The sequence below is a fragment of the Hermetia illucens genome, chromosome 3 (assembly GCF_905115235.1).
Source record: "Hermetia illucens chromosome 3, iHerIll2.2.curated.20191125, whole genome shotgun sequence".
Lineage (NCBI taxonomy): Eukaryota > Metazoa > Arthropoda > Insecta > Diptera > Stratiomyidae > Hermetia > Hermetia illucens.
In genome coordinates this window covers 133468977-133483831 of record NC_051851.1, presented here as the reverse complement: position 1 = coordinate 133483831, position 14855 = coordinate 133468977, and the positions used below count along the sequence as shown (strand labels likewise).

General features: G+C 39.2%; 1 protein-coding gene across 5 annotated transcripts in view; it reads right to left on the bottom strand.

Annotated features, from left to right (window-relative positions):
* The window catches only part of LOC119652676 (protein tyrosine phosphatase type IVA 1), a 179162-nt gene that overhangs the window by 19008 nt on the left and 145299 nt on the right, over window positions 1-14855 (bottom strand). For 4 of the 5 annotated variants that reach the window (XR_005249575.1, XM_038056945.1, XM_038056947.1 and 1 more), the window contains exon 3: window positions 1633-2376. Coding sequence is in view for 4 of the 5 variants with exons in the window: in XM_038056945.1 (XP_037912873.1) it covers window positions 1633-1752 (120 nt within the window). In the remaining variant the exon portion in view is untranslated. Of the gene's footprint in view, window positions 1-1632; window positions 2377-2469; window positions 2565-14855 lie in introns of those variants that run through there. The other variant, XM_038056948.1, reaches the window with a different exon arrangement.

The following is a 14855-nucleotide window of genomic DNA, read 5'->3' as shown; positions in this document are numbered from 1 at the left end:
GGACGAATCCTGGCAAAAAATGACTTTAATGCTAGGGCCCTTGAATGAGGCATGCGTTGCCAAGACTCTAGAATCCAGATTCTGGAAATGGCAACGATAACCGGGCTTGTAGTTTTAAATACCGGATCCACGCCAACGTTCCGGTGATGCGAACGAAGCCTACCTGACATAACTTTTACGTCAGAATCGTTGGCACTATAGGTGAATGAGTAGTGAGTTCTAGAAGATTTCTCGTTAAGGGACCATCAGTCCATCGCGCTCGAAGTAGTTCACCCTACTCGCCGGCATGCACCAAACCCGGCGCTCCTCTTGCTTGTGGAACGTAGCGAGGGTGAACATTCCGAGATTCGCACTGGAGGGCACTTCGGGGATTGCAGCTGATATTGTCGTAAATTCAGTGATGAATCTGATGACGACAGCCTTGCATGACCTACGAGAGGAGTGTCGTAAGCTTGCCCGTTTACCGCATGCAGAGTTTTACATTCAATTGCCCTTTACACCCCAATTAAATTTTATTCATTAAGCTTAAGAAGCAAGACACCACCAAATTGAAAAATTCCACTGCTGATGCACAATTATCACGGCAACAACAATAATCTTGTTCAAAGGAAATTTCGGTAACATAGACCCTGCTCGACCACCAGTTACTTTGTAACTAATCAGCTAAACTTATTTGCGAAATGAGCGCGTAACAGAAGATAACTCATGATAGCACATTTGTACAAATTTGACCTTGCATCGCAGACGATAATGAAAAATGCAAGGCAAACAAGAACCTGATAGAATAATAGCAAGGTCAACCACAACTAGCCATCAGAATCAAATGTATGAATTGAAAAACATGATAATGATTTCGGGGGATCGATTAGCAAGGTCAAATTGTATAAGAAGCATGATTTTTGGGCATCGTATATAAGATGTTAGAGTTCCTGGGTTTTTTTCCGAAATGTTTCCATCACAATATAGTAAATTCTTTATTCTGTATCCGTGTAAAAAGCTTTATTTCGGAATAATGGGGGCAATATATATATTTCTGAAAACTTAAACATTTTTTCGACTTGTGTCTAGTAACCCATTCTGTCCGGCTGACAAAACAGTTGTGTACTAAAAAATTATTTCTGATACCGGTCATTGCAATAGTTGCGTTCGGCCCTCTTTCTCCTCTTTCTATTGCAAACCTCATTGAAGGATTTACGAGGGTTATTCGAATGGTGGCATCAGAATCATTAAAACAATAAGAGAACCACTTTGTTAAATTCTGTTTAACTTCTAGTCATTCCATTTTACCGGTTGTCTCTGGTTGAACGGCCGAACAGAATGGGTTAACTCACACTTTATGACTCCGACAAAAACCACGTACAATTTTATTATGACGCCATTGTCACTTTCACTGTCGAAATCATTGTAACTTCGTTTTCTGTAGCATATGTATCCCACCCAACACCATTTCGTTAAATATTTCTGTTTTTAATTTTACAACGTTTCTTTCAGTTTCAAAAGAATTTCATATTCGGTACTCCAAGATGCAGTTCCACATTAAAATTTGCATCACTTTTTCTACCACAAATTTAAACTGGATTTTGTATTTCGATCTAGTTATCTTTATCTTATGAAAACAAGCCAACTACTCACCTGTATATAGTGATTTATAGTAATATCTGAAGGCCGATCAGTAATTAGGAACTGCATTCCTTTAAATTCAATACGTGCTGGTGCGGGTCTAATGTCCTTCTGACGCATGATGCTTGTCATTAAATTAACTATTTATACACGAGAATTAAATATGTATGCCTTTACTTATGGATTTTATTATTTGTTGATTTTATATATATCAAGATGTTGTTTTTCTTTTTCACTAAATAACCAAACAGAATATTCCGTTAGAGTTTATTTAAACTTATCCTTTTTGTGGCCGATCTTTTATTACTTTTCTAGTTGTTTTCTTTTAAATTATGGCAATACCGTGTATGTATTCCTTGATTTTTATTGGAGTAAGATAGTTGTTCTTTAAATATAGATTCTTTTTTTAGTTTCTTGGTTTGTTTACTAATAAGTCAAGCATCCAGTTTATTTAAACCTTTTTTTTAACGAGAGAGTCTTTGCAATAGATTTGTCTGTTTAATAAAAATGTATAGTTGAAGGCCTTTGGTAATTTTTCTTGGTTAATTTCGCCTTTTTTTAGAGAATTATTCAATTGATGATGATGTCAACGATTAGAATTATCAAGTTTCACCACATAAAAATTAAAAATAAATGAAAATAACTAATTTTTGTTTGAATAGTGAGTTATTTCGGATTGCCTACGATCGTTTTTTGTATAATATTGATGACAAATACGTAAAAAAATATGTTCGGTTTCAATAGCTCCCGGTGTGCCTGGAATAAAGAGAAGATAGATTGCATTAGCTTTAAATCGACACATCACTTTGGAAATTTAACATGATCTCAATAAAAAAATAAACCCTGTACCGAAACAAAAGCTGATAAAAACACTGCAGAGGTATTTTTCACTTGCCTACTTGAATAATACTAAGAGATAATGACATTCGAAAATCACATAAAAGATTGCACAAAATGATAAGATTTCTTGTCATACAGATACTGTAAGAATAACATTATTTTTTTCTTTTTCTTCGAAGCAAAAGGCAGATAGTGGGAGACGAGAGGCGTTAGTACATCTTTTTCGTTACAGATAGCATTTTAATTTCAGAATATATAAAGCATGTTCATGTGTTTTGATGGACTTATTTTCATAAGTGATTCTGCTTCGTTAAATATTTGAATTTAAATACCGATTGTGGAGAAGCATTCAAACACAGTTTTTTAGTGAACAGAAATGTTGGATGTAAATATTGAAACCTTATTTTTAGCTCAAAATGAGTCACTGTTTCACAGAAGGAGAATATTTATCACTTTCAAGTTATGGCTTTATTTAGCTAACTCTTTGCGACACTGAAGTTCATCAACACCATCCCTCTATAATCAACGTCCTGGAAAATTTCCGGCACAATATAATTTTTTAATCGCTTTGTGATAATCACTCAATCAGCCTATTGTAGATATCTATAATATTCGTCATAGTTGCTTAATTGACATCACAGAATAATGTATTAGCGTCACATGTTTAATTGTATTTTCATTATATGCTATCATAAAACGTGAGCGAGATTCTGCAGATAGCAGCTTGATTCTATATAAATAAGAGAAAAGTAAAAAAAATAGTGACATATAGTTTTAGCACTCCACTAACCAAATGCAAAAGCGGATAGAATTAAGCTGATATACAGGCCCCAAACTTAACCGTTTTTGAGATACTCGAGTTTATTTTTTTTTTTTTTGTAAAAATGGCTATTGATTTAGATACTTTGAAATTCGGGACCCTTATTATTATTTAATTTTTACATGTAGAATAAGATACGTTATGACCTCAATAACCGTAACTACACGTAAGTTAACTAAATACGAAGGGGACCCAACAAAAAACGGGAATTTCGTCATAACTTCTTTATTTTTCAATATTTCTACACCAAATTTTGATCACCTACAAAGTATTCGCCTTTGACTACAACACACTTCTCCAAACGATTCTTCCATTGTTCAAAACATTTTTCAAATTCACTCATCGGGATGTCCTTTAAGCCTTCCAGCGATTTTTGTTTCATCTCCTTCACAGTGGCGAAACGTTTTCTTTTCATATTCCTTTTGAGTCTGGGGAACAAAAAAAGTCACAGGGGGCTAGATCCGGTGGACTATCGGTGTCATGTTTTTGGTCGAAAATTGCTTCACGGAAAGGGCGGTGTGAGCCGACGCGTTGTCATGATGGAAGAACCAATCGCCTATGCACCAAAGATCTGCTCTTTTCTTCCGGATACTCTCCCTCAATCTTTTCAAAACCTCCAAGTAGAACTTCTGGTTGACAGTTTGACCTGGGGGAACGAACTCCGCATGGACAACACCTCTGCAATCGAAGAAACAAATGAGCATTGTCTTGATGTTTGACTTCACTTGGCGAGCTTTTTTGGGACGAGGAGAGCCAGCTGTCTTCCACTGGCTTGTTTGCTGCTTTGTTTTGGGGTCGTATCCATAGCACCACGATTCATCACCAGTAATCACCTTGGAAAAAAATTCAGGGTTCTCTTCGAGTTGATTTTGAAGCTCAAAACATGCCTGAAGTCGACACTCCCTTTGCTCGTCTGTGAGAGAGCGCGGGACGAATCAGACTGCAACCCTTCTCATCTGCAAATCTTCGGATAAAATTCTCTGACATTCCCGAAATCTCAAAGAGTTGATCAATAGTTCGACAATGATCTTCACGAACGAGGGCATTGATTTTGTCGACGTTTTCATCAGTTCATCAGTTGAAGAACGTCCTAAACGAAGTTGGTCTTCAATAGACATTTCTATATTTTTAAAAAGTAAAAAATAATCGTAAACGCTGGTTTTACTTAAGGCAGCATTTCCATAAGCAGTCTTAAGCATTACAATAGTTTCCGCGGCCAATTCCCCCAACAGGAAACAAAATTTTACAGTCGCGCGCTGTTCTCGATAATCTGCCATTACGTTTTCGCCGAAATGTAAAAAGTTGTTTTACTAAAAAAAACTCACAGGCGAACTGATGAACTCACAGCGACACAATTTCGCACATTGACGCAGGTAGCGTAACACTAACGGACATGCGGTCAAACAATAGGTTCCCCCACTCTCCCTCCCCACCACAGCGTAATTCCCGGAACTTATGGGTCCCCCCTCGTAGATCGTTGTAGACGATTGAAAGTTAAAAAAGTTAGTACAAATTTAAAAGGATTATTTTTCTTTGCTGGATATATAAAAAAACATGGCAACTGCTTTGTGGATGTGTCTAAAAATATTTACATTTTATCAGCTATCCAACGAGGTATAACAATCTAGGTTTTTATTTAAACTCATGCACCCGGGAAGAAATTAGGCGACTACTGACCCCCACCAAGTGAATGGCCCCAAAGAAAAGAGCATCGTCCAATCATTACAAAACTATTAAAGAATTAAGAGAGAAATCCGTCTTCTACTCACATCAGACAAAGCAAACGCTGTGGTCATCATAGACAAAGAAGCATACGACGACTTAGTACGCCAAAAATTAGAAGAAGGTAAGTTTCACGTCATCAGGGAGGACCCTCTGCCAGACTCCGTTAAAAGAGTGGAAAAGGCGCTGGCTGAATCCAAGCCCATTATTAAGAAAGCTGCCGAATTGAGAATGCCCAACCCATCTCTGCCCAGAATCAAATGCCTCCCCAAAATACATAAAGAAGGTAACGAGGTCAGAGAGATTATCACAGCAACGAATTCACTGACCCAAAATATTGCGAAGTGGCTCTTGAAAGAAATCAAAAGGTTAGGCCTTAAATTAGGAAAACGATATACGATACAAATTAATAAAATATTATCATAGTATCCTTCGACATAAAAGCGCTGTTCGCAAGCGTACCTATAAAGGAAGCTCTACACTTGTTCGAGGAATGGATCACAACGCACGAAAACTCATCCGAATGGAGGAAGAAGGCTAAATTGTATAAGAAACTGGCCTTCACGGCGTGAGTGTATCCAATTTCACTTTCAGAAATAAATTTTATAAAACAACTTCCGGGGCAACAGAGAGTAATCTCCTCGCACCTGGGTAACCCCCTCTCATCGCTGCTATGCGAGGTATTTATGGAGAACTTGGAGGATGAACTCGAGGAAGCTGGGACACTGCCGAAATTCTGGATCAGATACGTGGATGATGTGTTAGCAATCATCAAAAGAGAAGAAGCAGAAACAATCCTCGAGAAACTCAACGGGGCACACAGGAACATCGATTTCACCATAGATTTTGTGATTATAATATCCTAGTTAGGATAGGATCCAGACACAACCACATACACCTCAAACCATCATTTCCACCATAAGATGGCGGCGTATAACTTCAGGGTTCACAGGATGGTCACAGCACCGCTCAATGAGGAATGAAGAAATAAAGAAAAGAATTACATCCTGGAAACAGCCAAGAAAAATGGATACAACAGGAATCAAAAAGAAACTACGCCAGGCCTCAACAACTATCAACATTTTCTCAGGAGGTGAATACAGAACTTGCAATGGATAACACTAATCTACTCGGGTCGGACGCAGAACATCAAAAGGCGGCTACATAAACGTGGATTTCGGGTCACCTCGACTAGCAGACGATTCCTACACTTAGGACCCGGTTACGATCAGTCAAGGACAAAAAAGAATGTACCGAAAAAAGTGGCACATATATAGTCTCCTGCCCAGCCTGTGACAAGATGTACGTAGGACAAACAAAACCACAGGGTGTTAAACACTTAAAAGAGGCCGAATCCGCTAAAAATAAGAATAATCCCGTCATAAGGTCCGCGGTTGCCAGACACACAATAGAGCAGGGACACCACATGGTCAACGCCAATATCTTGAAGGAGGTGAACGACGTTATGAGACTAGATTCCTACGAGAGTCTCCACATTTCGAAAGGTCCCTCCGAAAAAAGGTTAAACACAGTTATGCAACAATTTTTCCCCCTTGGTGGAACTTTTAGGAGAATAATAGAAGCCTTACTAGGATATTATAATCACAAGAACAGGTATAAAAAACCCCAATGGGGGAAATTTTTTTTGAAGAAATAAAAACACTCAAGAACTGTCCCCAGTTGGTCCCCGAAATATGTATTTGTTTAAATTAGACACTTTTAGCCAATAAAACGGAAAAATATCTTCCAAGGAAATCTTTTATTTTAAGACTTCGGCTAACAAATAAGCTCCTAATTCAAAGCAAAAACTTAGCTTCTTATGCTACATGGGATTTAAAACTAATGGCGCTATCCCGGCCGACGAGTGCCGGATGTTAGCATGTTCGACGGAGTTTATTGAAGACTTCGAGAAACTGGCTCTGTTTCAAGACGACGTACAGACTTGGGAAGACCACGTGTCATTGATGACGACGAAGAACAAGATAATGAGATAGTGGAACAATTTAGATTAGATCCAATCACTTCCACTAATATTGTTGAACGTGAAGTAGGACTCGCTCAATGGAAAGTGTGATTTACAGTACATACAGCGGGCCTATACCGATACACGCCGGTAAAAGCTATCGAAGAAGGAGATTCCACGAGAAGGTTAGATTTCTGCAGATTTATGCTAAACGCTGATGTAGAAGACCCGAATTTCCTTAAATTAATATTATATACTGATGACTCAAAATTTGATAAAGAAGGGATTACGAATTACCACAACACTCACCATTGGGCCTCAAAAAAACAAGGAAATCCTAATAAGAAGAGAGTAAAGGGGTCACAACGTAGAATGCGTGGATGGACATCATTTCTAATCATTTGATTGGGCCTCATGGCGAAGATTGCGAAAGTTTTGTGAGAGATGACCTAGGCGACTTACTGGAGGATCTCCCATTCAATCTACTTCGAGACATGTGGTTTTAGGTCGATGGCTGCCCTGCATATTTCAGGAGAAGTGTCAGAGAATGGCTGGACACAAATTATCCCAACAAATGGATTGAACGAGGTTGACCTTTACCCTCGCCAGTCAGAAGTCCAGACCTAACCCCCATGGATTTATCTCGAGTACAGCGAGCCCAACCCAATTTCATCTATTGAATTTCTAAAAGAAAGTAATTAATGCGGCGAATGAAATAAGGGCTTCGACAACTGGTGTAGTAAAAAGTGGACTTCGCAAGAGTGCGAAAATGTGTGCAAAACAGAGGTGGACATGTGGAACATGAAATTTAGAGGTATTTTATTCGAACATAAAAGTTAAATAAATGTTATTTTGTACTGATCTATTGTTTTATTTAGTATCTAAGTTCAAAAAATAAATTAGATTAAATAAGTACCATTATTTGGAAATCCCATGTAGCATAAGCATAAGACTTACGTACGATTATGGTTATTGAAGTCATAAAGCATGTTATTCTACATGCAAAAATTAAATAATAATAAGAGTCACATATTTCAAAATATCTAATTCAATTTTATAAAAAAAAAATAAAAATTTGAGTATCTCGAAAACGTTTGGGGTAAATGGTGGATACTACATGCCCTTAACGGATCTAGGTCGCCTTATCATGTACTCCTGTATACGTACAAAGTATCAGCGAGAAAGACAATATTTCATCAACTCAACAACATAGGCGACCCCTCATACATGGTGTGTTCAATATACCTATTTCATTACATTAAATAGTAAGGTCATGTACAAGAACAAGACAGAGAAAGATTTCAGACTGATCAAACCACCCCTATCTCAACCGCCCACATAACCCACTGTTGAGAATTGCCCTTAATATTCGCTTGCTTTGTTGCTTGTTTGGTTGTCTTCTATTTGGATAGATCGGTGAATAGATTCGAGTGACCTTTTCAAGGTCTCCTTGGCTGAAATGTTTAGTTGGCTTCGATAATCGCAGTCTTGATAATTTTTGGTCACGCTTTCCATTAACAACGAGAAATAGTAAATTGTCTGATCATTTTATCTTCAAAGTAGAAAATGTACAACAATCAGACATAGAATCCACTTTATTTGCGATAGTGCCAACTCTCTGGAGTTATTGATTTTAGCGAGTTTAGGACAGAAACTTCAATAGAAACGCTCAACAACACATATTCAAGGAACACTGAATTCTGAAATGATTCACGTAGAAGTCGCTATGCGTATGAGTACAATCCCAACGTTGTGAGGATATGTTCAAAAATCTTACTTTAAGGTGCATTTTGAAATTAGCGAAGACAAAATTAGCACACGTAACTACTTCATATTTGAGTCGTGTCACTTTCCGTTATTGGGTGGTTTGCCGCATCCCCACCCATTCACGCAATCCTTCGTCCGGAGGTTAGGCAATATTAAACTCCCCGTGTCTATGAATATTGTTGCTACTACTGAATTTTTCAAAAATAATATCCCGCGAAGGAAGAAAGGATTATACCAGATGAACCAATCCCGAAGATGATAGAACCAAATTCATCGGTGAATAACCCTATGGGGACTATTTTTTAGGATGCGAAAGGAATTATTTTTATTGGTTACTTTCAGAAGAGTAAGACCACTACTAGTGAATACTACATAGAGTTATTGCAACGTTTTGAAAAACGAAGGGCAAAGAAAACTAACGCCTCTGGCACCTGATAATTATTGCAAGGGCTAAAATCAACGAGCTGATCTTTCAAATTGTTCTCCTATTCAGCATATTCACTTAGCCTCTCACCTCAAAAAATGACTCCACCTTCCTTTCTCTAGGGTTATAGGTTTAAATGCATTCTTCCAATCTCCATGAGGGTCTTTTGGCAAACCATCTGATTAAAGATAAATGAAGATTGGATTTTTCCACTGCCCCCTTACTCGTACCACAGCAAGCTGATTTTCATTTTTTAGACAGGCACAAACCATAGGTAATTCAAAGGTCAGCAATAAATGTCCTCCTCATTAACTCCACCGACTGTTCTCTCGCCAAGCATCTACTTTGCTTTTAACAGTGGATAACTTCTACCTATACAGTCAGCGATCTAAATTTGGCAATATGCTAATGGTCCCATCCTCTGCATCGGACCCCACGAGATATATAGTACAAATGAAAACTGGCTCTGATTTCCATAATTTCCAATCTTTCATCCACCCAACGAATTGACTGAAATATGCACGCTAATAAAAGGACTAGCCTGCAGGGGTACCATTATTGGTACCATTCTAACGTTGTCTAAAATTATATGGAATGTAATCTCAGCGTCATGCATAACGTAGTCCTGACCAGTGCATCGTGTGTGGGAAACCATTTCCTGATGACATCACCAGGAGGTTCTCCTTCGGCCATTTGGCTTTTGACATGCTATCAGGGATGCGGCTTCGAGGGCAGTTCAGTAGTGATCTTTTCCCGCCGGAAGTGTTCTTTTTTGCCTCTATTTTTTATAGAGTGCTGGTGATACTTGTAACGCTAACCCAAAATTTCAACTCCAATTTTTACATCTTTAGCTTGTCTCCATCTGTCAACACCACTCCCCTTTAAGATAAATTCATGACAACGATGGATTTTCTCCTTATTTAAGTGTCTCAAAATACTGAAGTTAGGACTAAAATTATTAGGTTAAGATTATTAAGATTAAGATCAGCCACAATTTGGTGGAAAATATAGTAATGAAACCATTTTGCAAAGAAGGCCCCTTCGTCTTTTGATCAAACTTTCACAAGTACATTTCATACATTGGTAATTCAGAGACCCCTCCAAAGTACGTAGTATATTATGCTCATAATAAAAACTGGCTTTTTATGAGAATATCTTATCTTCTGTTTTGTGAACTTTACCCAGGGTTTGTTATCCATTACCAATACAATTTTGATACCCACATAGGACACTTTTACAGTAATTTCAAAAGCAATAAATGTTGAATCCTCTTCTGACTTTATCGCCAAATTAGCAGAATAGAATGCGACCCGATTTATTTTCACGTGATAATGATATCTACTGATTTGTCACTATCACCTATCACGTAAGCTGTCACTGAGTAGATTACCCCCTTATCACAATAATAATTTCTTTGTATTAGTCACTGTTTAGTAGCAATGCGAGGCGATTATAAATAAATGTTTCAGGAGTAAAGGAATATATGGAAAGATTTGAATGAGTTGTTTGAAGAAGATTTCCATATGAACGGAGCTTGGTTGACATTTGACATACCAATTGAAAACTTTTCTTTCATTATTCATTACAAAAAGAAAATAGGTACAATAAATGCGAACCAAGGCGCTATGTGATTGATAAAAAAAATCCTCCTGTCCGGTATCAACCAAGAAAGTATTGGAAGGTTTGCAAATGACATTTTTCTTGCTTCTCAGAGAGAAGGTATAACATTCAGTGAGCCAAACTTAAATGAAACCCAGCACATCATAGATGGTATCTCGATGCTGCTTTGACTAAGTTCCTCTGATACGTAGATGGTGGTTGCATTAAATAAAGAGGCAAACAGTTCCAATATTTTGCTCTATCAAATGCTCGTCATGCAGAGAGAATTTTGGACTTGGCTTCGAGAGCAGTCAACGTAATTTCCGTGAAATTTGAACCGTCAAAATTTCTCACTCGCCAAAAGCTTATCTAGTGTGCTTCGCGTAATGCATGCATCCATTTACTTTCAGTTATGATTGTTATATCAAGAACATTGTATACCGGAGATTCAACTATCCTTGGGCATCTTCGAAAGCGATGATAATTGCGTAAGTTTCTCACAGTGACTGACAGCAAAATTGTTCCCTTCAAGATTGCTGTCCTGTGTATCAACCCACTGATATAGCAGCGGGTGACGATTTCGTGAGACGATTTCCCTCATTCGAGTCCCAACCATAGCGAGTGTCGCTGAAACGGAAGGAATCAACCCTTGGGTAAGTGATTCATCAACCAAAATACTTGGAATGACGATTTCCAAACGAAACTCCGAAAGACAGGTCTCTATCATAAAAAGCGATCGATCTTATTGGGGTCGTCCATTAGAAAAATCTTGACCTTAAACTGAACACTCCGAACGGGGGGAGAGAGATCTATATCAGATCTATATCAACTTGTCAAGTAGCTGTTGCCAGTACACACAGGATATTGAACGTTGTTAATTATCAAAACAATGCGTTGCTTACCAACCAACAAATTGCGACAAATTGATAGAGGCAAAACTCCAAACAGATTTCTTCGCAAAAATTTGCTCATGCTCCACCTCCACAAGAACTGTTGAAATTTGGAACAATTCTACCTGATACCACCACAGAAGCTGAAAAAAATCAAAGAACTGACATCGAACAAAGCAACAGGACCTGACGATATTGCAGCTAGGTTCTTGAAAGCAAAAGTTGTGACCCAACAAACTGGCTCAATACGGTAATTGAAGAAGGTAGAGCCCCATTTTGCTAGGCAAGAAAGCATAACTGCTCCGATGTAGAAAAAGAAAGCCAATCGAACGGAGCATTGACGCAACACATATTATCAGAATAGTTTGGGCTTGGGCTTAAGGGGGTCATCCCGTGTGTCAGATCTGCGGAATCGATTTTTTTTGGCACCAATTGTATCTAGACATAGTGTAGAATATATGGGCAAAGTGATTTTTTTATATTCGAAGTCGCTCGGAAATAATAGTGTTAAACACGTGATAAGTCACATGCCAGATTTATGTCGATCACCGTAATAAAGCTCGAATTTATCGGTCCGAATGATGTTGAAATGACTTAACGCTAAAAGGATAAGAATTGAAACTACGGCTGTACATGTATTTTTTGAAGAAACCTAAATTTTATGGATTAGGTATAGCAGATTAATGGTCAGTTAAGGTTTTATGGCTAAAAATCGCATTCTACTTTTTAAATGCGTTTTTCTCGAAACTGCATGTTGAAAATCGGCTGCCACCATAGCCCAAAATCTATCAAACGAAATTCTTTGAAATTTTCACGACTTATTTAGAACATATTTCTACGGTCCGCAAACTAGGATAATTGCGATCCATTCAAAAACAGTCCGTGCAATTCATCGGCTAAAAAATCATAAGTCGCCAGGAGCCGATGGAATTACAGCCGAATTGGTTAAATATGGAGGCGACCAGTTACACCAAGTGGTTCATCAACTTGTGCTCAAGGTATGGGACAGCGAATCAATGCCTGACGATTGGCAGCGAGGCATAATCTGTCTCATACATAAAAAGGGAGATATCACACAGTGCAGCAATTATAGAGGTATCACGTTGCTGAGTACCATCTATAAGATATTCTCCACTATCTTGCTAGGCCGGATAGCCCCATACGCCCAGAACATCATTGGCCCATACCAAAGAGGCTTCACTCCAGGCAAATCAGCAACAGATCAGATTTTCTCTCTGCGGCAGGCGATGGAAAAACTGTTGGAATATGGACAACAGTTGCACCATCTGTTCATCGACCTTAAAGCCGCCTATGATAGCATAGCCAGGGTAAAACTGTACACGGCCATGAGGGAATTCGGTATCCCGACGAAATTAATAAGACTGACTAGGCTGACCCTAACCAATGTGCGAGGCCAGATAAAAGCAGCAGGATCACTCTCAAGACCATTCGACATCAACAACGGTCTACGACAAGGGGATGCGCTATCATGCGTCCTCTTTAACCTGGCCCTCGAGAAGGTGATCCGTGATGCTGAGGTGAATGCAAGAGGTACGATCCTCTTCAAGTCCACCCAACTACTGGCCTATGCTGACGATATCGACATCATGGGAAGAACCACCCGAGACGTTCAAACTGCCTTCATCCAGATCGAGCAGGCGGCGCGAGATCTTGGGCTGCACATCAATGAAGGCAACACAAAATACATGGTGGCAACGTCAGCACCGAAGACGAATCAACCAACAACATCAAATCGCACTGGTCAAACACAAACACGAACAAGAATAAGGATAGGGGAATACAACTTTGAGACCGTTGACAATTTCTCCTATCTAGGGTCGAAAATCACAACCGATAACAACTACGATGATGAAATCCGCGCACGGTTGTTGTCAGCCAACAGAGCCTACTTCAGCTTACAAAGACTGTTCCGCTCGAAACGTCTCACCATAGGGTCAAAGCTCTTACTGTACAAGACTATGATCTTGCCAGTCCTCATGTATTCCTCGGAAACTTGGGTTCTTAGCAAGAAAAATTGCGAACTCTTGGCCGCGTTCGAGAGAAGAATCCTCCGAAGAATTTTTGGCCCCCTACATGAGGATGGACGATTCCGTAGCCTACACAATGACGAAATCTATGAGCGATACAATGACCGTCCGGTTGTGGATAAAATCCGGCTCAATAGGTTACGGTGGGCGGGTCACTTAATCCGTATGGATGAAGATGATCCCACCCGGAAAGTCTATAAGGGCAATATCTATGGTAGGAAAAGAAGACGAGGCAGACCCTGCCTAAGATGGAGCGATGGCGTGGGCCAGGACGCCAGACAGCTTTTAGGGATATCGAATTGGTGGACCTCGGCGCAAAACCGGGATGTCTGGAGTTCCTTATTAAGGCAGGCCTAGACCGGATACCGGTTGTTGCGCCGTTGATGATGATGATTCAATAGTTGTTTTTATTCATTGAAGAAGCCGAGAAAAAACGCCAAAATTCATAAAAAAAAGTTTAACACGGCACCAAAAATTTAGTTTTTAATAATCCTAGTTTGCGGCCTGTAGTTAAGTCTCTACGTTAAAATGCCGTTTACTTTTTTTCTTTAAGATGATCGCAGCACCCTCTAGCATGTAGCAGAAAAACGCCTTTTTTGGGGCGTATAAATTGCTTTGTATTTCAATAACGAACTATGCGATCGGGCTAGAAAAATTATTTATTATTATAATTTATCCAATTCTTCACAACAAATTTGTAAAAAGAGCCAAAAAAACGGCCTTCACACGGAATAACCCCCTTAAATTGCTTTACCGCTTGTCCCTGATGATTTTCGACCACCGACCCCAATAGAACAGGCACTACTGCTGTCAACGACTACAATAATAATCGTTGGTACAACAATTCATATTGGATCAGGGCCTTGAAGTGTATTAGAGCACTTCATTCAAGACCGTAACGGTACACTACAGAACATTGTAGGAGGCAATGTGGTCCGCATTACGCTTGCCGGAGATTATTACCTTGATTTGTCTCAGGTACTCATTCACAGCTGGGCCGACTGGTATCCGACATCAAATCACGATACAAATCCCACTGCCGCCAGCGAGATTTGAACCGCGACCTTCCGTACGACAGCCTTGTGCTCAGCTACCCGGACACGACAACGACTACAACCTGCTCAAAAATTTAATAGATTGAAAACAGTGAACTGAGTTATGA